Source organism: Mytilus galloprovincialis, chromosome 10 (genome assembly GCF_965363235.1).
Source record: "Mytilus galloprovincialis chromosome 10, xbMytGall1.hap1.1, whole genome shotgun sequence".
In the NCBI taxonomy this organism is placed as follows: Eukaryota; Metazoa; Mollusca; class Bivalvia; order Mytilida; family Mytilidae; genus Mytilus; species Mytilus galloprovincialis.
Window position 1 is genome coordinate 68,610,468 of NC_134847.1, and position 25,338 is coordinate 68,635,805.

Sequence of the window (25,338 nt, forward strand, 5' to 3'; positions counted from 1 at the left end):
TTTCTGTTTAGATTTAATCGAGGATATGTTTAAAATCTCATACACATTCTGTGGAATAAGGCAGCAAATTTTGTCTTAAAACTAATTAGCATTAATTAATGGCTTCTTTAATTAAAAGATTCATATGTTATCTTTTAATGATATTGAGCTCATACTTTTATTTTTTTTAAACTTGTGCCATTTATGAAAAACAATCCCAAAAAAAATGCATTAACCTATTATTAAATTGAAAGAAAATTCTTAAGGAAAACAAGAATATTTGGTTAGTTTAATGGTTATGTCTGTATATACTTTAATACTGTCTGTTCTGTTGAGCTTATTTATCTGTTTGCATATCTGACCCTAAAAGAACAATTGTCAACTTTTTTGAAAATTAATGGACAACATTGATTCAAAACACCTATTTTATAAGTTCAGGTCAATAAGTTGAAATTTAGATATTTGAATCTGACATTCAAAACTAAATAATAAAGTTCAAAGAGAGAATAATATTATTGAAATTGTGAGCTCTATGGGGAATAGACAGTATATAAATAACTAAATACAAGAGTTCCAAGTAAACATATTATATATTTATGTATTTTTTAATTTGTTACTAGTTACTGTTATAATATTTTAGGATATTAGCTTCTATTTTTTCTACTATTTCTTTATATTTTCGTAACCCTTGAGTTTTGAGATTTTGAACTGCAACTAATATAACATACTTCTGATCATTTCTATTTCCTTAGATTTTTGCTCTGATCTATTTCTGTGATAATTTTCCTGCTAAATATACCAATTCTTTAAATGCTTCAATCAGAAGCAATCACACAATAACCTATTTTTATTCTTACATAATTTAGATGAATTATGTTGAAAATTTCAGAAGCCAATATCCTAAACATGCTAAAAAAACATTTAAACATTTGAATGTATAACTGTCATAGATGTGTACAGTGTATATTGATAAGATTTTACAATGTAAACACTCCATTGAGAGATTGTTCTCATTGGTTGTTAAATGCACTTATAGTGCACAATGAATTTGAAAATTAAAATAATAAGATTATCAAATGGGATCATAATTATTTACCAATTTAAATGCCATAAAGGGTAACATAAATTGGAAGTCGTTAAAACTAGATGTAACTGCTTTGTTTCTATATTATTGCGTATAATATAAAGTCATTTATTCATTTCATTGTTTGTCTATCATTGTTTCATATCCTCATCCTTAGTGTTATTTAGATATTCTTCTGTTACAACATTTTTATAATAAATTCATTTAGAAACTTTAAATTAATAGGGTTGTTTAAAAATATACTTATTTATTATATATGATGTCATTTTAAAGGGGAAAATCTTGCCATTCATTCATAAAAATTAAACAATTTGGCAATGAAATGCAATGTTGATTTGGTTAAAGTAAAGGAGAATTTAAAAACAATGTAAAATTAGTATTTTATTTTAATTTGAGATAAAGTGTTTAAAATTATAAAATAAGCATGAAATGAACAAAACAAAAATTGATAGAGAGACAACATCTAAATTGACTTTTGATATTTGTGGTATCCTTTTGAGTTTATATAACTAATAAGATTAAAAAAAAAGTGCTGAATATTAAAATTAAAAATCTTTTTCAATTTATGTACTTGCTTATTCTTACTTACTTTATCCTCTTCATGTCCTTGAACACATAAGGCATCAACATATGATGCTTTTTATACGACCGCATCGTCGAATATTGCTATCACGTTGGCGTCGTCGTCTGCGTCGTCGTCTGCGTCGTCGTCGTCGTCCGAATACTTTTAGTTTTCGCACTCTAACTTTAGTAAAAGTGAATGGAAATCTATGAAATTTTAACACAAGGTTTATGACCACAAAAGGAAGGTTGGTATTGATTTTGGGAGTTTTGGTCCCAACATTTTAGGAATTAGGGGCCAAAAAGGGCCCAAATAAGCATTTTCTTGGTTTTCGCACTATAACTTTAGTTTAAGTTAATAGAAATCTATGAAATTTTGACACAAGGTTTATGACCACAAAAGAACGGTTGGGATTGATTTTGGGAGTTTTGGTTTCAACAGTTTAGGAATTAGGGGCCAAAAAAGGGCCCAAATAAGCATTATTCTTGGTTTTCGCACAATAACTTTAGTTTAAGTAAATAGAAATCAATGAAATTTAAACACAATGTTAATGACTACAAAAGGAAGGTTGGTATTGATTTTGGGAGTTTAGGTCCCAACAGTTTAGGAATTAGGGGCCAAAAAGGGACCCAAATAAGCATTTTTCTTGGTTTTCGCACCATAACGTTAGTATAAGTAAATAGAAATCTATGAAATTTAAATACAAGGTTTATGACCATAAAAGGAAGGTTGGTATTGATTTTGGGAGTTTTGGTCCCAACATAATAAGGGGCCCAAAGGGTCCAAAATTAAACTTTGTTTTAAACTTTGTTTGATTTCATCAAAATTGAATAATTGGGGTTCTTTGATATGCCGAATCTAACTGTCATGACTGTATGTAGATTCTTAACTTTTGGTCCCGTTTTCAAATTGGTCTACATTAAGGTCCAAAGGGTCCAAAATTAAACTTAGTTTGATTTTGACAAAAATGAATCAGTTAGGTTCTTTGATATGCTGAATCTAAAAATGTACTTAGATTCTTGATTATTGGCCCAGTTTTCAAGTTGGTCCAAATCGGGGTCCAAAATTAAACTTTGTTTGATTTCATCAAAAATTGAATAAATGGGGTTCTTTGATATACCAAATCTAACTGTGTATGTAGATTCTTCATTTTTGGTCCTGTTTTCAAATTGGTCTACACTAAAGTCCAAAGGGTCCAAAATTAAACTTAGTCTGATTTTAACAAAAATTGAAATCTTGGGGTTCTTTGATATGCTGAATCCAAAAATGTACTTAGATTTTTTATTATGGGCCCAGTTTTCAAGTTGGTCCAAATCAGGATCTAAAATTATTATATTAAGTATTGTGCAATAGCAAGTCTTTTCAATTGCACAGTATTGCGCAATGGCAAGAAATATCTAATTGCACAATATTGTGAAATAGCAAATTTTTTTTAATTAGAGTTATCTTTCTTTGTCCAGAATAGTAAGCAAGAAATATCTAATTGCAAAATATTGTGCAATAGCAAGATTTTTTTTTTAATTGGAGTTATCTTTCTTTGTCCAGAATCAACTTAAATCTTTGTTATATACAATGTATATTCACTTTTTACTACCAACTGATAAATTAAAATAATCTTTACCATTCAGTGATAACAAGCAGTTTTTTTACATCTTAATATTTTATGATGTATTTAAATGAGTAGTTATTGTTGCAAACTCCATTAGAAATTTTAATTGAGATTAGTTTTGGAATAAGGGAAAGGGGGATGTGATTAAAAAAATTGGGTTCAATTTTTCTCATTTGAAATTTCATAAATAAAAAAGAAAATTTCTTCAAACATTTTTTTGAGAGGATTAATATTCAACAGCATAGTGAATTGCTCTGAGAGAAAACAAAAATTTTAAGTTCATTAGAACACATTCATTCTGTGTCGGAAACCTATGCTGTGTCAACTATTTAATCACAATCCAAATTTAGAGCTGAATCCAGCTTGAATGTTGTGTCCATACTTGCCCCAACCGTTCAGGGTTCAACCTCTGCGGTCGTATAAAGTTACGCCCTGCAGAGCATCTGGTTTTCATTATCTCCAAACTATGTTTGAGACACCACAAATATGTTACTTCAATTTGTGTCTTGTCTGTGAGGAATATCCCCCAAATGGGAAATTTCAGTATTACTAGTAAATTATTTGTTTTAGGCTGTATATTTCATAAGGGTAGAAGACCTGCAGGCTTTAAAGTGACCTTGATTACAGATGCCTTATGTTACCAAAATTTCTGTTATGTCCATTTTCCTTGACATTTACAAAGCTCAAATACTGTTTGATTTTTGTCATATGAATTTCTCAATTTTAAATAGAGTAACTATATTAAGTATATGAGTTCCTTTCAAATTCTACTTGTCATGGTTCACTTGAACTGGACCTCATTTTGTGTATCAGAGATCAAGGTAAAAGCAACTTGATTTGGTCTGTTACTTTGGTACTTACAACAGCATTACAACTATATTTGGTGTATTGAGTGATATATGTCAGATAAGTACCCTTGACGGTTTCATGTTTTTCATGCTTTTATATTCACTGCTATGTTTGTGTTTTGGTCTGTTCACTAATGCTACAATTGAATATCAATAAGTAATAATATAAAAAAGATGTATGATTGCCAATGAGACAACTATCCACAAAAGACCAAAATGACACAGACATTTAAAAAACTAGAGCTGTGGTGTAGTGGTTAGTGCATCAGACTACTAACACAAAGGTTCCTGGTTCGATTCGCGTCTGGGATGAAAATTTCAGGGCCTTAACTTTCGACTCTCCCTTGACACCATTTGCGAGTATGGTCTTGAGGAAACGACGACAGTCCGTCGGACGGGGACGATAAATGGCTGACCTGTGTAAAGAGAGAGCCGTATCTCTTGCACGTTAAAGACACCCTTGTAGATTTCGAAAAAGAGCAGGCTAATGCCGCTACAAGGCAGCACTCGCACCCGCAAAGTGGAAAGGGATTAATATAAGGGGACAACCATTTGATATTCTGGGGGGGGCCAGGAGGATTTATTTTTGTAAACTAAGAGGACAGATTATTCATTTTCTGCACTATTGAAACAAGATTTTTTATTTTTGTTGAGCCTTAGACTTTAGTCGAAAAAGCGAGACTAAGCGATCCTACATTCCGTCGTCGGCGGCGGCGGCGTCCACAAATATTCACTCTGTGGTTAAAGTTTTTGAAATTTTAATAACTTTCTTAAACTATACTGAATTTCTACCAAACTTGGACAGAAGTTTGTTTATGATCATAAGAAAGTATCCAGAAGTAAATTTTGTAAAAATAAAATTCCATTTTTTCCATATTTTACTTATAAATGGACTTAGTTTTTCTGCGAGGAAACATTACATTCACTCTATGGTTAAAGTTTTTGAAATTTTAATAACTTTCATAAACTATCCTTGATTTGTACCAAACTTGGACAGTAGCTTGTTTATGATCACAAGATAGTATCAAGAAGAAAATTTTGTAAAAATAAATTTCCACTTTTCCGTATTTTACTTTTAAATGAACTTAGTTTTTTTGCCAGAAACAAAACATTCACTCGGTGGTTTAAGTTTTTAAAATTTTTATAATGTTCTTAAACTATCCTGGATTTCTACCAAACTTAGACAAAAGCTTGTTTCTGATCATAAGATATTATTCAGAAGTAAATTTTGTAAAAAAAAAATCACTTTTTCCGTATTTTACTTATAAATTGACTTAGTTTTTCCTCCAGTTAACATTACATACAGTCTGTAGTTAAAGTTTATAAAACATTTATTAGATTCATAAACTATCCTTGATTTTTGTCGAGCCTGCAACTTTTGTTGCAGAAAGCTCGACATAGGGATAGTGATCCGGCGGGGGCGGCAGTGTTAGCTAACTTTTTTAAAGCTTTATATTTTAGAAGGTGGAAGACCTGGATGCTTCATACTTTGTATATAGATGCCTCATGTTACGAAGTTTCCGTCAGTCACATGTCAAATGTTCTTGACCTCATTTTCATGGTTCAGTGACCACTTGAAAAAAAAGTTCAGATTTTTTGTAATGTTGAAATCTCTCTTATTATAAGTAATAGGATAATTATATTTGGTATGTGCGTACCTTGCAAGGTCCTCATGCCCGTCAGACAGTTTTCACTTGACCTCGACCTCATTTCATGGATCAGTGAACAAGGTTAAGTTTTGGTTATCAAGTCCATATCTCAGATACTATAAGCAATAGGGCTAGTATATTCGGTGTATGGAAGGACTGTAAGGTGTACATGTCCAACTGGCAGGTGTTATCTGACCTTGACCTCATTTTCATGTTTCAGTGGTTATAGTTCAGTTTTTGTGTTTTGGTCGGTTTTTCTCATACTTTATGCAATAGATCTACTATATTTGTTGTATGGAATAATTGTAAGGTGTACATGTCTAGCGGGCAGATGTCATCTGACCTTGACCTCATTTACATGGTTGAGTGGTCAAAGTTAAGTTTTTGAGTTTTGGTCTTTTTATCTAATACTATATGCCATAGGTCAACTATATTTGGTGTATGGAAATATTTTATGATCTATATGTCAGTCGCGTAGGTTTTATTTGACCTCGACCTCATTTTCACGGTTCATTGCTCAGTGTTAAGTTTTTGTGTTTTGGTCTATTTTTCTTAAACTATAAGTAATAGGTCAACTATATTTGTTGTATGGAAGCATTGTTAGCTGTAAATGTGTGCCTGGCATGGTTCATCTAACCTTGACCTCATTTTCATGGTTCATTGGTCAATGTTTAGTTATCTTGGTTAATGTTAAGTTTATAAGACAGTTGTAATAAAGCTTAATACTTAGGACTATCAACATAATATCAATGATTAGTAAAGAAGGCGAGACATTTCAGCGTGTGCACTTTTGTTTACCAAACTTGGAAGCTTCTTTCAATAAAAAGACAGTATCGAGAGGGATATTTTTATTGATGTTTTTCCTCATTTTTGTTGAGTCTGCGATTAACAGCAAAAGACCAGCATTCGGTTTTGAAATTTCCTACATGTAGTTACTGCCCTGTTAAAATCAAAATGATGTAAGGTTTCCTGAGACAATATATATACCTCAAGTTGAATGAAACCAATTTTCAGACATTTCAAGTATATTTAAATAATAAGAGTTTCCCATTTTTTTTGGGGGGGGAAAAAGATGAATTTATTAAGAATCTGGTGCCATCTCATACTTTCGATTAGACCTGTTAAGTTATTTATTTTCTATACATTGAAAAGTCAGGTAATTTATTTTCAAACTACCACAGAACAATCCATTTATTTTTGTGATTATCAAGGCTGAGTTATTTATTTTCAAAATCCTCCTTCATTTCCGTTTTCTAACTTTAGTTAGCCTCAACCAAATGTTATGAAACTTATACACAATACTTATTACCACAAAAATCAGATCAAGTGCACATTTCGATAGTGTCACTTTTATGGTCCTTCATTTATGTCCCTTTATAACTTTATATGATATCCAAGTGGGGGCATCATCTGTGTCCAAAACACATGGATACATTCACCATTTTTTCAAACTTAAATTGAGTCTGTGTCTTGGCATAAACAGCTTAGTTATTCGATGGTTGTGTGTAATTTACTTGATTTTCTGTAGTTTTACAGTTATCTGATGAATGTTAATGACAACCACAGAAACTGACTCTTCCCCATCAGGAATCTTCTGAGTTGTTGCTATTATGTTTTTGCCTAATGAGAATTTGGTTGTCTAGTTGCTGTCTCATTATAATTTTCTAAAAGTATATTTACATTAAGACAGTTGGCATTATTGTGCCCCAGTTTGTTGAATGTTGAGTTGTTGACTTTAAATAGTTTTGCAATTCTATATGTATAGATCCTAAACATGGTTTCTTAGGGATAGCTAAATTTTGATAGCATTCATTCACAGTTTTGTTGAGGACTAATTATAAAATTGAAAAAAATATTTTTAAATACTCTTACCAGCTTTTGTGTAGAGTTATGGTCTTTACGAGTTAAAAAATTCCCTGAAACAATCAGTTTTCTGCAATATAGTTTAATCATGAAAAGGTAACAGTTCAAGTGTGAATTTAGTTCAAGTCGGATGATTTACTGCAAAGTTATGGTCTTTGGACTTAAAAAAGCACTCACATTGTCAGTTTTCTCCACTTATTTTTGTCATGTTTAAAGATATCGATTTGAAAATTGTGATACAGTTTTATCATCACAAGTGAAATCTAGTTCTAATTTTGTTCTGTTCTAATGATTTTGTGCTGAGTTATGGTCCTTGGATATAGTTTTAACCATGACAAGTTATAGATCAAGTTAGAATTTTGTGCCAATACAATGAATCTATAACCGTTAGGAGACTATGTATTGCCATGCAATACACACAGAATGCCTGTTTATGTATCATTGTTATTTTGCTTAGTTTTTTTTGTTACTATTATGACATCTGACTGACTTATTTTAAAACTGAGTTTTACTGTGGGTATTGCTATGCGTTTCTTTATTCTACATTGGCTAGAGGTATAAATGGAGGGTTGAGATCTCACAAAACATGTTTCACCCTGCCACATTTTTGCCTCTGTCCCAAGTCAGAAGCCCCTGGCCTTTGTTACTCTTGTATGTTTTTTTAATTTTAGTTCTTTTATATTTTTTTGGAGTATACTGTGACATCCATTTATATTTAGGGGCCAGCTGAGGACCACCCTCCAGGCTCCGGATGCAGGATTTTCTCACTGCGTTAAAGAGTAATTGGTGGCCATTGGTTGTTGTCTTCACTTTGGTCAGGTTGTTGTCTCTTTGACATATTCCCCATTCATTCTCAATTTTATGTAGATGTGCATATGGTCAGCAAGTTGTTATTCAATTTTTTTTTAATACTGTTGTCTTCACAACTCCTCTGAAAACTACTCAACAGAATTTTATGAATTTTGTAGTTAAAGGGGATATAATATGTAGTTGTGTATATCCATAAGGTTTTTATCAATTGAATTTTTAAGGAGTTATGAGTCTTTTGAACTAAGGAATATGGTGATACTTTGTTTGCCAAGTGTCAATGTGGGGGCATGTGGAATGTGAGCATGCCCAGAAAAGTTTTTTAATTTGTTGATGAAATCAGCCTGCTTATCAAAGGTTTACAATTTATTGTCTGCAGCCGCAAATAACAAACTTTATCACATTCTATAAGATCAAGTGACTCTTGTCATTATTGGCAAGTGGAGACAAATTGGAAACAGTCAGCTATTCTTATTTTTGTATAAACTTCTCTTTAAAAGATGTTTTTAATGACAATCATATCAAATGAAAAAAATGTATACAAATATTGCACAATTAAGAATTCAAAATGCCCTTCAGATCAACATTATTGAGTATCAAATCCTTTTCTTCAAATATCTCATTCCTAGCTTGACACTTCTCCATATGTCTCTGTAGATGAAATTTACGTCCGAAAGTTTTCATACAAAACTGACATTCAAAGTCTCTTACTCCTGTGTGAATCAACAAATGGCGTTTATAATTCTGTAGTTTATAGAAAACTTTACCACACTCCTCACATTTAAATGTTTTTTCTTTCGTGTGCTGATATTCGTGTTGTTTCCTGTCCCCTTCACGTGCGAATGTTTTATCACAGAAATAACATTTGAGATTCTTTTGTCCAGTATGTATCAGTAGATGTGTTTTTAGATGAGCCTTTTGTCGGAATGTTTTCTGACATATGTTACAGGTAAATACCTTCATACCTGAAAAATAAAATAATCATGTCATGCTTTTACTATTTTGTCATATATATACCGGTAATCCTTATATTATTTTGTAATTTGAAGAATTGTGTGTTGGTTGTAGGTCTTTGATGTCATCAGGGTTATAACTGTAATTAAAATTGGTATAAAATTTTGAAGTTCACCTCATAATGAATGTGTATACATGTATTTTAAAAGTTTCAAGTTGATATGACCATTACTGTGACAGACTATTACATGGCAAGAAAACATATTGCCTCTGTTCAATCAAACATGAATGTATATGCACCTTTGAAAATTTGTGTTGACTGCAGGTGTTTGATAATCTATTAAATAAATTAAATAAATACACAACTTTTATCGACTTTATCCATTTTCACTGAACTAGTACACATTTTTGTTTACATGCCAGCTGTAGCCTGCACCCGATTAAGGGATTTTCTTGCTGTGTTGAAGACCCATTGATGGCCTTGGTCTGTTTTCTGATTTGTTGGGGTTGTATTCTCTTTGACACTTTCACAATTTCCATTCTCAATTTATTTAGGCTATTTTTATATGACGAAGGTACAGTTATACTGACCTCTAGATGTATTTTTATGCCTCATTGACATATGCCCTAAATTTCTTTTTTCATATTGGTATAAATTTTAACAAACCTTTGAGGTAAAAAAAAATCTCACTTTTAGGTATTAATGACACTGTATCTAAAAATTGGTATGTGTAACTAATCTCAAAATAATACTTTTTTCCTCAGAGTATGCTAAAATTACATCAAGCAATTTAAGCTATTCCCAATTAGGTAAAATTTGTTGTGTAATACATACCTGTATGAACTTTGAGATGTACTTTAAGGTTACTACTATCATTGAAGGTTTTGTGACAGACATGACAGATATGAGGCTTTACTCCCATGTGTAACATTGTATGTCTTTTTAATGAAGACAACGAAGAATATAGATGATCACATATGTGACATTTAAACTTCTGGTAATGAGGATGTTCCTTCATGTGAAGTTTTCTTGTGGACTTGTCGATGAACACTTTACCACAAATTGGACACTCTGACAGGCTAGCTTCACCTGGTTGGCAGGGATATCCTATAATTGAAAAAAGGATGCAATTAATATTTATTTGCAAATCAAACTATATTCTGTATAAATACAATTAAAAAAAAATATGTAAAGAAACTGATATAGCTACAAATTATCACAATAAAGAAAATCTTATAGAGCCACATCATAATTACCTTATATTAGATGCTAGGGCAACAACAACAAAGAAAATATATTGTTCATTATACAACACAAAACGTTTGCAATCATATAACAATTAAGAAATAATTCTATCCTGCCATGCTCTATGCTCATTTTAACATGGGTAGGCATTATATTTGTTAATATCTTAATACCGAGCGTTAGTGAGGTATTAAATGTTTACAAATATAATGCCTACCCATGTTAAAATGAGCATAGAGCATGGCAGGATAGAATTATTTCGATTCTAATAGGAATATTTGAACTTTTTCACTTCGAAGTGGACCTATAGTAGACGCTCGGAATGTCGCCATTTTGAGTTCATGAACCAAAAATGCTATAGAAAATCAGCAGTTTATCAATAAAAAAAGAACAGAAACATTTAAACTTACTTTTAGAATGGTTTTATTTAATTTCCGAGCGAGCATGCAACACCAACAAAAATGTCCATTTTGATCTCTGGCGTTGTTCAAAATTTATCTGACGTTGCAATTTCAATTGTGACGTCAATCACGTGCAGCCCATGTTCTATTTGAATTAGAACATGGCTTTGTACTCAAAGCTTAAGAAGAACGTCATATTAGAATTTCATTCACATGCATATATGTCTATGTTTTATATGTACATGTATGTAGATAAAGTGAGAATTTAATAAAGTATTTGTCTTGTCTTGTAACTCACTTTTTGCACCAATAAATAACAATATTAATTTATATACTGTGGATTCATTTATTTGTTTGTGGGTACAATTTGTGGATTGAGAAAATTGTCCATATTTGTGGAAATTTAATTTGGCCATTTGAGCAAAGTCAGTATACATTCCCTTATAAGATTTGTAATTCATTTAACATTTAAATTTGTGGTTTCTTTATACCCACTAAATCCATGAAAATTGGTATCCAATGAATATTAATGAAACCACAGTGTAATATTTTGAAAGAAGGAAATACCAGCTAACCATACCTGACAAAGTGGCATATTCTTTTGAAAACCAATACAGTAGCTCCTGACCACAGAACACTTCCTTGGTAGTGAAAAAATAAATATGTCTGCCTAACTGATGTGCTATGAGATTCTGGGTTTTCTCACATCGTGCTGGCTTCAAAAACATCATCCAGTTACACTCATTCTCATCACTTCCATCAATCATCTCAGATCGGGTTTCCAAAAATATCTAAGGAAAACAATATATAAAATGTATACATCTAAAATTTGGGATTTCAAATTCATACTTAGGTTAGAAATAAAAAACATGACTGTTCCCTTCTGCTGCTGTTCTTGAAATAATCTCTAACATTTATGATATCAACAATTGCAAATGGATTCATTATGCATTCATGTAAATATTTTATAACATTCAATTTATTTCAAACATATAGTAACACTTCATCACATAGCAAGACTAGCAGAATTTGCATCCCCATGTGGTGAAAGTGACAATTTTTTCCTCATTTTCATTGGCAGTCAAAAATATCTTCCTTCTTTAACTAATGACCTAATTCATTGTTTTACTTATTCTTGTAACGCTGTCAGACCAATTCACTATTTCAGATAATACAGCAACAAACCAAGTAATATTAGAAAATAAAATATACAACCATTTGCTAAGCCTAGACATCCATAAGTTGAAGCACAATTGAAAAAAACTTTTTACCATACACATATGAAAATAACACTAAAATAAAATTGAGAATGGAAATGGGGAATGTGCCAAAGAGACAACAACTCGACCATAGAGCAGACAACAGCAGAAGGTCACCAACAGGTCTTCAATGCAATGAGAAATTCTCGCACCCGGAGGCGTCCTAAAATATCTCAAAAAGTAAGGCTATATCTCTTATTATATATATTATACTAGAACATACCCGCGAAATCGCTGGCATTCAGAGCGTAGTTTAAAATATGTAAAGTGTTGTTGGAAGAATTTTATAAAAATTGAACATGTTGAATGACTGGAGAATTTCAGCAAAAGTATCATAAGTCATAGGTTATTGGGGACAGGAAAATGTTTTTTTTTATCCCTCCTCCTTCATTTCCAAAATTCCCAATTTTCGGTTTTCTATCAATTTCAACATGAACATACATTTAGTATGTTATGAACATTTAAGTAAGGAGCCTGTAATTCAGAGGTTGTCGTTTGTTTATGTGTTACATATTTGTTTTTTCGTTCATTTTTTGTAAATAAATAAGGCCGCTAGTTTTCTAGTTTGAATTGTTTTACATTGTCAGTTCGGGGCCTTTTAAAGCTCAGTATGCAGTATGGGCTTTGCTCGTTGTTGAAGGTCGTACAGTGACCTATAGTTGTTAATTTCTGTGTCATATTGGTCTCTTGTGGAGAGTTGTCTCAACATGGCAATCATACCACATCTTCTTTTTTTTTGTAATCAATGAATTTTGTAAAAGATTTAATGACTGGAGAATTTCAGAAAAGGTATCAAAAATTCACATGAATATTTTTAGCGCTTAACTGTATATTATGAACATTCATTACTATATAAATATAGTGTATTTACTTTCAATTCTAAGTTTACTAATCGATCCATGGTGGTCATTGATATAGAATACAGACCCTCTCTATTTAATAAATTCTGTGACCGCCGTGGATAGTAAACTTGAAAATGATAGCAGATAGAATTCTGAAAATACACTTTATTCTTTGTATATGTATGTTCAAAGTATACAGAAAAACGCAAACCGGAAGTCTAATCTGACTTAAAATTTTGTCCAATGACGGGACAATATCCGGATGCCTTTTTTCTCCTTTTTCTCCCAAAATAACTTAATCTGAATAATCATATCAATGGATGACAAATGCGACTATTTACTGTACCTATAGGACACAGAGGTGTGTTGATTAATTTATTGTGAAAAGAAGAGAAGCGACACACAAAATGAGGTCTTCTCGTTTAATAGTATAGAAGAGAGTATATCAACATATACTTAGTTTCAAAATTATAAGGAACAAAATAATGAAAGATCTCAACTGTAATGCACACCCTTTATAAAACAATAATTTGTTAATTTGGAGTTTGAGTATTACAAATACATGTATTTGAATGTATGTGTTATCTACAGTTTTTTTTTTTTTATCTGAAAACAAACATAAATGATTTTTTTATACTATTTGACAAAGCTGTCAACAAAAACAAACCTTCCAAGCAGGAAAACATTGAACAGTTTCTGAATTTCTTTCACATTCACTTTCAATTTTACCCGCCAATGGACCAAACTTTGTGTGAGCTGGGATATTTTCTTTAGTCCACACTCCTAAAATCAAAAACAAACATTACACTATGTACACTATGACTCATAATGCAAACAAGACAATATTTGAAAGTTCCATATTCAGATTTCTCACTTGAACACCAACATTATTTGTTTTTAACTTATTTTGAAACGTAAAAAACTTTTAAAAAAAAAAACAAAAAAAAAACTAATACTTTTATCTAACTGGAAACTGTACACCTTATTTCTATATTTGAACTACTTTTTTCTACAGTTGTGAACAAAACCTTAAAAAAAATAGTTTGTGAAAAGACTTTTTTAGAGATGAATGTGGTTTCCTGATCAAAGTATATAAAGTGTTACTTTAAAAAAGTTATAGCTACATTATTTGATCTCTGGTCCATAGTTGTCTCATTAATTGGCAATCATAACTTATCTTCTCATTTATATACAACCCAAGGTGGCCTTCAGCTGTTTTCTGCTCTTTGGTCGGATTGTTGTCCCTTTTTTATCACATCCCCTATTTCCATTCTCTAAATTTCATTTCAAAGATACAATACAATCAAAACAAAGATCATACTCAACAATAAGATATTTTTTTTTTTCAATTACATTTTAGTTGTTTAAAACTTTCTTATTTCTATAATCTTAATGTAATACTATCAGAGTATCTAATATCTATTGGTTTACAAACCCAAATAAACATTATATCCAAATGTTGATGTTGGCTGCAGGGTCAGACAACTTGGTATTGATGTTCTTGCTTTAGACAAAATTGGAGTATCTTTTATATGATTGTAGCCAATTTTATGAAATTGACAATCTTCATTCAACATGGCTGCTTTACAGGATAGGCAATCTGAAGTGACAATTTTGATAATCAATAATTAAACAAACAAAAAATAATTAAACAGAATTACACATGTATTTATTGAATATCAAACATTTTATTTTTAGAAAAGCACAAAAAGGAAATAAATAGTTATTAACTTATATAATGTTAATCAAAATCTTCCTTATTTTTGTCCTTTGTAAACTTGGTAAAACCTGAGCATGAGAGAGGGGGAGATACCTGAGTAGGAGGGGAGATGTGTCATCCAGAATTCACTAAAATATAAATGCTGAATCCTGAATTTCAAAAAAAAAAACTTTCCCAGATTCAAATAAATTAACCATTAATTCCCAAGTTCTAATAAGTGTAAATCCTTAATTCTCACAACAATAATGACCCAATATAATCCTGACATAAAAAAGGTCTTTCTTCCCTACATACTACTAATCAACATGTAAAGTCAGGACCTTTTAGCATCATGGTAATGTGATGCTATCTAAATTGATTTTCTTATAGATTGTGTTATGGATGTGATGATTTAATTTTTAGAAACAAGATGGTACAATGTAGTTCAAATTTCATTTTTTACCAGGATGCCATATGAAATATCTGAGGAGAGCACTGCATGATAGTGTTACATAAATGTGTTTCTTCATTTTTTGCTATGTTCTAATGTAAGGCTATTGGTTATCCACTTCTAAACTTTAAATTTGGAGCAATCAAACCTTCTGTAGCTTGTTCTATAGAGTGGTCTTTTAAACCTGATAGCACTTAGAAGTACTCAAATTCCATTTTTTGACGGTTTTTGGTTGACTTGAACAAAATTGATGGTACATTTTTAACAATATGTCTCTTAAATAATTTTAAATACAGAAACTGATTAAGGAAGGATTGATATATACACAGCCAAGACAGAATCAGGAATTTTCATATTGATGCTGCAACTAAATATTGCTAAAAATCTTTAAAACACTTACACTGTTTAAACATATTTGGGACATCAGTGAAATCTTCCTCTTGGTCTTGTGTTAGCAACATTTGTGCCTTTAAAGTGTTTGATTCTGTTATATCTTGGCAACCTGCAATAAAAAAGCACCAATTTGAGCACTCTTCATGCTTAAAATGGACCAGTTTGGAAATTCAGCTTCTATCCTCTTGAATTAAATCATTTTGTCTCAGTGTTCATGGAAATTACATCTACTCCAATCAGAACATGTCCAAAACAAGGGCATTCCTGCAAGTTTCTTAATTTCTTAATTTCTTTTCTACATATTTTTTATTATATATATGAAATCTATGCAACTCAAGGAAGGGAAATATCTTTTTATAAAAAAAAAACATGTACCTTTAGGTAGAAATATAATTAAATGTATAAACTATTTTAACTGATTTTATAGCTTCTTATGTTTTACTGTAACATCCTGTCCCACATAAGAGCAAGGGGTATTGAGCCAGCAAACATGATTAACCTTGTCACATTCTTGATGTACCTGTCCTAAGTCAGAAGCCTGTATTGAAGTGGTCGTCTTTTGTTACTGTACATCATTTATTTTCGTCTGTTTTGTGCATAAATCAGGCCCTTAGTTTTCCTGTTTGAATTGTTTTATATTAGTCTCTCTGGACCTTTTTCAGCTCACTACACGGATGTGTTTTGCTCATTTTTGAAGGCTGCAATGTGACATATAGTTCAAATATATTTGGTCTCTATTGAGATTTGTCTCATCGGCAATCATATCACATCTCTTATTTAAAGTTTTATATAGAAACAAAATAAATAAGAATTAAATTACAAAATTACCTGAATCATCTGTAAGGTGCATTGTATCATGGTTCACCAAACCTTCCTCAATGTTATTTATAGTTACAGATGAACTATGACCTCTTGAATTCAGAAAGTCAATGCTTTTGTTGTACAAGAAATGTTGCTCCTCATAAAGGGCTTCTGAAAAGTCAAAGACATTCATATGTATAATTTGATTTTAATAAGAGTATTTAAAGTGATATTATCAACAGTGTTAAAGATGCATGGAAAAAACCAAGTGAATATCAATCTTGACAAATAACAAAAGCCAAGGTGCAATATATTTTGTAAACAGAAACTTAGAAGTAATCATGGTAATGGCACAATGTGGATGAGTATGTTTAAAATTGTTTAATAATAAGTTTTCAATATTTCCATGGATAGGTTATAATTTCATTAATTTCAATAATACGCATGAATTACTGTTAATTGTCCAAATTTTCTACTTTCTTGTTTTTGTCAAAACTCTATTCTTTTTTATCACAACATGGGTTTTTTTTCTATTTAAAACAACTTCTTTAAATATTTTTTTTCCAAATAAATCTTTTTAAATTAATAGAGTTATTGCAAAATATGATAATTTCATAAATATTGCCAGTCATGCCAGTATATCATTAAATCTTGTATTTTAAGGTATAAATATAAACTTTGAAACAAAACTAAAATATTTTATTTTTTTCTGTACTTTCATAAATTCATAAATTCATAAAATATGGAGATGCTTTAAACATACCAGACTGTTCAGACAAAAATGATTCATCTACCAATCTATCTCCAACATGTCCTATCTGGTCCCCTTCTATCTGGTTTCCTCCAGTCATGTCTGACTCATTTATCAAGTGACCATCAACATCTATGCTATTCCTGATAGTTTGATTTGGAGTCGTCTGATGACAGGTTCTAGTTTCACATGTTAAGTTTTGAGCAATTTCTACAGCTGAATTGCAAGATAAGATGTTTTGATCAACTGTATTATTATTTTGATGATCTGGTTGAATTGGATTAATAGGAAGTGGTACAAAGGAGTATGGGATATCAGGTAATTGATTAGAACCAGTTATATCCAGTATTGGTTGGTTGAGACCAGATCCAATTTGAGCATGACTAGAACCATTTTGCACAGATGTACTCATAATTGGTGAATACAGTTTTCTAGTAGCATCCAATTGCCCTTGTAAGCTAGATATTAAAGAACTCAAAACTGATTGAATGTGTTGATAATTAACTGTCACATTTTCTCCACTTGTAGATTTAATTAATATAGATCCTGGCTGTCCTGGTTGCTTTTCCTGTTGTAATATTGTAGTTGGTTCAAAGGCAGACATATCATTTTGCTGTGAACCAGCCACAGGTATCTGCTGATTTGTTCTGCTGTTACTATCGTCAGTGTGATGGGCTTTTTCAGAGTTATCTCCTTCAGTGGATAGTGTCATTTCATTTTCTATTAAAGGTAAAGAATGTAAGGTATGTGACTGTTTGTTAGTGACAGATAATTCTGTATCTTTCCCATGTTGAGTTGATTCAGAATTGACAAGCTGACCAATCAGTGAAGTGATAACAGACAAAGAACTTGGTGACAGCTGAGTGATATTTGGTGTGGTCTGTATCCCTGTTGCACTTGACAAAGTTAGTCCATTTTGAACTGAAGGCAAACCAGGCAACACATTACCAAATGGAAGTGAAAAGTTGTTCATGCTTGGAACTGATGTATTGGTACCAGACATATGTGCAACTGTCGGTTGTAAATTGGTAGCATGTGGGCCTTGCAAAGATTGAGCAGACTGAAAACCAGCTATTGGCATGAACTGATTGAGAGATTGAACTGATGGTAATGCAGGACTGTTCCCTGCAAGACCTACAGTATTGAGACCAGTTGTTGACAGTGTAGTTCTGGACAGAGCAGGATTAGTCACTGGGTCTGACTGTAAGCTAGATACAGATGCTGATGGTATTACTTGTTGAATCAGGTTAGTTACAGACACCCCCGTCATTGGACTGCTCATTTCTGTATGGGTATTAGACATCATGTCTTGAAGAAGAACTTTTCTCATTAAATTAGATGCAAATAGTTGAGAAGGTTTGTTTGATGATGCTAAAGTTTGACATACTGAAGTACTGTTTTGAACACCTAATGTATTTTTAGGCAAAGTTGATGATGAGTTTGTACTAGAATTTTGTCTTTCTGGTGATGTGCTATTGCCAGGTATATGATCTACTTCTTTTGGTGCTATTGCTACCAGTGAGTGTTTATCCTGTCTTATTTTAACTTGATGTGATAATAATTGTTTGATCTTTTGACTTTTCTTAGATGTTCTCGGTTTATTTTTTCCAGATCTGGATTTAGACTTGACAGAGGTCATGGGCAAACATCTAATTTCTGTATTACCAATACTGTCATCTATCTCCTGAATATCATTAGTACTAGATTCATTCTCATCTTCTAAAGAACCATCTTGTCCTAATTTTTTGTGTATAGACTTAGAAACTGCCTGAACTGCTTGCATCTTATCTGAACACTCCTTGTCTTGAGGTAGTAAATATTCAATACTTTCATTCCAATTGAGATTCTGGCTGTGGTTTTGTTGGTGTAATGTAGCTAAAAGTTGTGCCTGTAACTGTTGACTGTCAGGTATCTGGGGAGATAGAGGCTGTTGACTATAAGTGACAGACTGTACTTGTTCTGATAGCTGGGATGTGTACAATGGATTATCAGTTGGTATGGATGCCAGAACCTGTGACAGAGCTTGTAATCCACTTTGTTGAATCAGTGGTAATATAGGTGGTAGTGTACCTGAAAAAAGTAATATCATTAAATTGAAAACCAGTCACTGATTTTTATACTACTGATAGTGGTATTTCAAAGGAAGATTAGAGTGTTGACTGTGAATAATAAGAATTCATATCATAATAACTTTAGTCTCAGTGACTGAATGGTGATTGATCACATCTACATGTACCTATACAGATTATAATAAACAGATCATGTCCTCCTATGTAACCATTCAAGCATAGCTATACTGCTTTTTTTTAATGACATGGTGCTTTCGTTCCATTGGATTTTCTTTTCCAACACAAGACTGTTTTTTTTGGTAGAAAAACTGTGTGAGTAGATGTGTAGTACTGTATAGCGGGTTATTTTCACGGGTGTAAATTTTTCGTTATTTCATTGAATTATGAATACGAAATATTTTGGCGGTTATTATTTTGGCGGGTTAAAAACTTTTATCAATACCATTGCATGTGCACTTTTAAATTGGCTGAATTTATTTTAGCGATATTGTTCTATCTGCGAAAATAAGCGAAAATTTACACACCGCAAAATAACTCGCTATACAGTATAACATGTTTCAGTTCATTCTGTTAATGCACTTTATAATTTTCAAGTTAAAGATGTATCTTATGGATACACTGCTTCATTGTTTTGAATTTTAGACATCAACCCAATATAACTTTTCTTTTCAAATTAACCATTCAATCATATAAGGACTCTGATTAATATCATTGTTTATATATTTTGGGGCTGTATTTCATTTTTATGAAGCCCAAAATACCATATCTGTTTAAAGGGGAATAATCCTTACAGAAATTGATTGTCTCCCATATTACTTTCTCTTCCATGTGCATGCAATAACTGTTCAGTGTTCTATTGTCATGTATTTCATTTATTATTTCATTGTTATAACACAAATCATTGTAATCATTGTATGAAATTTAAAACCAGCAAGGGTCCATAATTGGATTAATAAAGTATTCTTATTCTTATATTTTAACCAAGAACTACAATTCAGTGTACAATTAGAAAAAAATTGCACTCTATCATGTCTATAATATATTTGACATTTTAAGTGAATTGAATTATTGTAAATAAGTTTTCATAGCTCATGACATTATTTTTAACTTTTCAGGATTGACAGATACACATGATTTTTGCCATTTTGAAATCTTGAGTGAGACTTGACAAGATGCACACAGAATATATATTGCAATTTAATATAATTTAATTTTGGATGTAACACGTCTTCTGATTGGCTGGTAGTGTTTTGTCTATCAGCTCATAGACATAATTTTGTCATCAACGTTTTTTCATGAATGGAATTTAGTATTAATTATAAGGAATTACTAATATTTTTCTGTCTATTCAAAATAACATAAAAAATGTGTTGCACACTTTAAAATAACTCACTACGCAGATTATCTAATGTGCACCACATTTTTGATATTATTTCTTCATAGACAGAAAAAAAACATTACAGTCATTCCTTAAGTAATAGAAAAAATAGCAATTTTGAATTTTGCAATAACTTCATTAGAATTTCAGTGATCCACAAACTTTAAGATAAGGTGTGTTACATACCATGCATACCAACTCCTTCTAGTTTCTCTGTCTTCTCATCTATTTTACCAGTCAGTGGACCCATAGTAGCTGTGTCTGTAATCGAAAATAAAATTTTATTGTAATTTAAGTATTTTAAAGTCAACCTTCTATTACATGTATTATCACATTGAATATTAAATCTCTGATTAATTTCATGATGTCCATAAATTAAATAAGGGAAATATGGTTATTATGCAAATATCCTTAGCTTGAACATGTACATGTATATATATAGCTTATAAAAATAAGGAGATGTGTTATGTTAAACAGTTTGACAATTAAACAATTATCCAACTGAGTCGAAAAGGCGTACAAATCTAAGACTGGGATTATTTGCGGTACCACAATTTCCCAAGGATTACAAGAACTAATTTATATCCAAAGGACAAATTGATTTGTCTCGAAAACAAAGTGTTATACTACTTAAAATAATATTCAAGAATATAATTTTAAGATATTAGTCATGGTTACTCAATAAAAGTGCAATTTAACTTCAGGAAAACTACATGTATTAGCATATCTTGTAAGTTATATAAAACATACGGCGAAAGACGATTCGCCTGAGCTGGAGCTACATTGTGGAATGACCTACCAATTCATTTACGGAAAGAACAATCGCTTCCTCATTTTAAAAAAGGTTTGAAGACACATATTTTTAGACTGGCGTACTGTGACGTGTAAGACCTGTGATATTTGTTTATTATAAAAGTTTAAGTGATAGGACCTTTTTATTTTTATTTTATTTAAATTTTTAGTTTTAAAGATTTTATTTAAGAGACAGTTTTATTTATTTTTTCTCTGTGTTTTACTGGTTAAATTTCTACCTTATATTTTCTCTTAGCCAAGTGAATAAATCCTTTAATGCAAATTTTTATAGATTTTACTTGTGTTTATAACGCAGGGAATGTAATTACTTATAATTTTCATCATTATTTTATTTAATTTTTGATTGACTGTTATTTTTAATATGTTTTTATGGTATTCATTGTGATATATATTTCCCCTTTAAATGCTCTTAATTTACATCATTATTCTATTTAATTTCAGATTTATTCTTATGTTCATATATATATATATATAATTGCTATTATTGTATGCATTGTGATATATATTTTCCTTCAATTTTATATGTTAAGCGCTTAGAGTATTATGTTATTAGATAGGCGCTATATAAAAGCTATGCAATAATAATAATAATTATATGCAAATTACTTGTTGAAAACAATATGGTGGATGTAATTATTCAAAAGGTAGACAACTTTAAAATTTTGCATACCAATCGATTTCTGGTATTAATATGGAGCAATTACAAATGAATTGTCTCAGACCTTTTAATTCTACAAGTTAAAGCAGTATAGCACCATGTAAAATCATGTTTTTGGCACAAATAAATTTGCCCTTGGGATATTTATTTGTTCATTACGTAACCTCGGGAAACCGTGGTACCCAAATATTTGCAATCTTATGGTTGTTTGTTTTGTTTTTGTTGGTGTTGCTGTTCTTATGATTAATTATAATGTATACATGGATCATGGTCCATCAGGTTGGGAACAAACCCTCTATATGGTAATTATACCTGTATAGAGGGATAATCCTTCTATAGAGGGGTAAAATTATCCCTCTATAGAAGGATATTTTTGTTTAGACTGGATTTAAATCAATATAGGGCAGAATGGCATTCTCTACTTATTATGGCAGTAACCTAGAACAGATGCACCAATTGATGTACTGAATTTAATATGCAAATGCCCAGTTTGATGCTTATCTGACTAAATATAAAATCTATTGTTCACCATGATTGAAAGCTGTGATGATCAGGTAAATTCTACTCACTTAGGCCATAGTTGTTTTTTTATTTGTTTTGCGTCCGCGTGCGGGTAGGTTTTCGGCCAATTTGTGTCAAAAACAAACACAAACTTTTTTTTGTTCGTCAGTAGAAAATCCGTATTTTCCGGGTTTTTCCAGCCGTGTTTTTGTGTATTCTTATACTCAAATCTATTTTGCGCTTTAAATAACAAGTACGCTCCTTATTTAAAGCGTTTAAGCGCTCTTGACTTCGATACATGTGACAGCAGAAATCAGTATAAATGTGCCGGCGAGCGAGATCATTTGTGTTTCACTTTTCAAAGATAAAAGGATCGTTCTGGCTCCATATGCCTTTCCGCTCGCCGGCACAGAAACTTTTTCTCAGATCCTAGAGAGCCTTTACGTAGCCAGCATAAGAGACACGTTAAATACAAGATTCATTGAACCTATCACCATAGGGGATAAAACTCTGATAAAATGTTATGTTTCATCTAGCTCTAACGGGGAAAAATTGAAATGAATACAATTAATAAAACATTTGAATGTATCAGAGCTTTTATTTAATATTAAGATTCACTAAATTTGATATTGAAAAGATCAACCAATTTCACTGCAATGGTTCTTCCTTGGTACAGGTCTTACAGTAGGCGTTCCTTACTTGCTTGAAGCAAGAGTTACCTTGAAATAAATTTTTATACTTTTTTAAATGAAAAATAGTTGTTTTTGCAAATATTTCTAATAAATTTCTTTAAATGATATCTACTGTCTGATAAGATAGGATAAATTAGTATGTACATTTTTAATTCCACAAGATATTAAGATATAAAACATAATCATTATTTCATTAGTTTATTTTTTGAAAAAAAAGTATGCAGAACAAAATATTAATATATTGCCAAAAAGTTTACATAAAGTATTCCAATTATAGGAAGATAACTCTGCAAATGGGAGATAATTCATGCTTAAAGCATTATTGATTTGATACAGGGAATTATTGATTATACATAGGTTTTAATACAACATGACACATCTCAGATCAAAACATGTCTCTTCTCAAAGGCTTCAGTATAAATGGGAAATGTTTGAAATACCAAGGCCATTTCTCAGAATATAGTCATATCAAGTTTGTACATTGCTAAATTTCCTGTTTGTCATGTTTGCTCTTTCACTTAGATATGACAGTATTGATCTAAAGTCACTGTTAATCAGTCCAGAACTTAAGCAGACTCTTGTGTTATTTTCTTTGTGTGTGTTTTTTTTCCTTGCTGTCTGGTAGGTTTTCTCAGAATCAGTTGACGCAAAACAAAGAAAAAAGCAGACACAGCCTTATGCCTCACTGAACAGAATTTCTATTGTTAGATTTAACATGAAATTTAAAGGTCAACTATTCCTTTTGTTGTTGATCAGGTGTTCAGATAGGTTTACAATAGATTGCAAGTTTTGTCACTTTAGCAGAAAACTGGTTATCCCAATTTTTAGTAAAGTGCATATGTTGATGCATATAATGCTAGAGATTATAGCCAATATAACTAGAAAATGCCATTCTGCCCTAATTTGCTTTAAATCCAGTGCAAACAAAAATACCCTTCTATAGAGGGATAATTTTATCCCTCTAAAGAAGGATTATAGAGGTATAATCACCATACAGGGGGTTTGTTCCCAACCTGTTTAAGGCCTAGCATACACTAGATATATAAAAGTTAAATGCATTTTGTGTTTAGGAAAGATTAAATCTTTCTTGGTTTTTGAATGGCATTTTTTTTCATTTCTGCAGAAGGTGTAAAAATAAACAAACACCTGAATTACTTTCTGTACTCAGAGTAGTTTTTGGCATGTAAATACAGCCATATTTGTTCGTTTGTTATGATGAACATGGTTCATGGTGATTGAGTGATTGTAGTGTATAATACAGTGTATTTACTAGGCCATGTTTTATCAATTTGTAATGCATTTATGTTTTTAGTATTTTGCTTGGATAATAACTGATAAGTATGGAGTCAATGCATACTCAAAGGTTCTTAAAAATGCTTAAAAAGTGTATTTCAAAATTCATTGTTTTGGCATTACATGAACCGGAAATGAATAGAAGCATATAATATTACTACAATTCTGGACGAACATCAATTATTTCCGTGCTTGTGTCAACGTATATTTGTTACACATTACAGAAGTTCCACTGGAAACTTTGTTCTACTTTTGTTACAGAAAACCGTCAACATGCTGATGTTTACTTTCCGGCCGGTAGACCAGTTTTAAATAAGTTGATATGGATTTTTTTTTATCAAAACATAGATTCACAAAAAATTCTTGATCAATGTTGTTTTCAATACCTTTTGTTTGGTCATAAAATTACGAATTTTCATATTATTTTTTCTTTGCAAATTTTCTTTATTTTTAGTTTGTACAATTAAGTTTGTTTTTTTTTTAAGATAAAAAAAAAAGATTTATTTCAGATGTGGCCGGGTATCATATGCAAGGAGCACATCGTGAGTGAGTGCACCCTTGAAGGTTTCTGCAGTACTTCAGAAAGTGTTTTAGTAATTTCTGGAGTCTCTGATGGTTTGAAAAAAAAAAATTATAGCTGTCTTTATAACACTGATTGAATGTGTCTGTAGGATTTTGTATGGGTAGATCTTGTTGTAGACTGACTGTTGTGATTATGCGATGGAATGGCTATATT

At 31.3% G+C, this 25,338-nt stretch overlaps 1 protein-coding gene across 2 annotated transcripts; it reads right to left on the reverse strand.

Moving 5' to 3' along the window:
• Positions 1-8,869: 8,869 nt before the first annotated feature.
• On the reverse strand, positions 8,870-24,738 carry LOC143048227 (uncharacterized). Of its 2 annotated transcripts, none has more exons than XM_076221778.1 (10): positions 24,667-24,738; positions 20,841-20,906; positions 17,211-19,268; positions 16,475-16,618; positions 15,654-15,755; positions 14,539-14,703; positions 13,771-13,886; positions 11,583-11,793; positions 10,191-10,463; positions 8,870-9,366 (listed from the first exon to the last, which is right to left on the reverse strand). In XM_076221778.1, exons 2-10 carry the CDS (start codon positions 20,893-20,895, stop codon positions 8,957-8,959), a joined length of 3,534 nt encoding a protein of 1,177 aa, XP_076077893.1. In that variant the 5' UTR covers positions 20,896-20,906; positions 24,667-24,738; the 3' UTR covers positions 8,870-8,956. The 2 variants fall into 2 exon arrangements, with proteins under 2 accessions (XP_076077893.1, XP_076077892.1); XM_076221777.1 differs by having other exon boundaries at positions 20,832-20,906.
• Between the last annotated feature and the right edge of the window lie 600 nt (positions 24,739-25,338).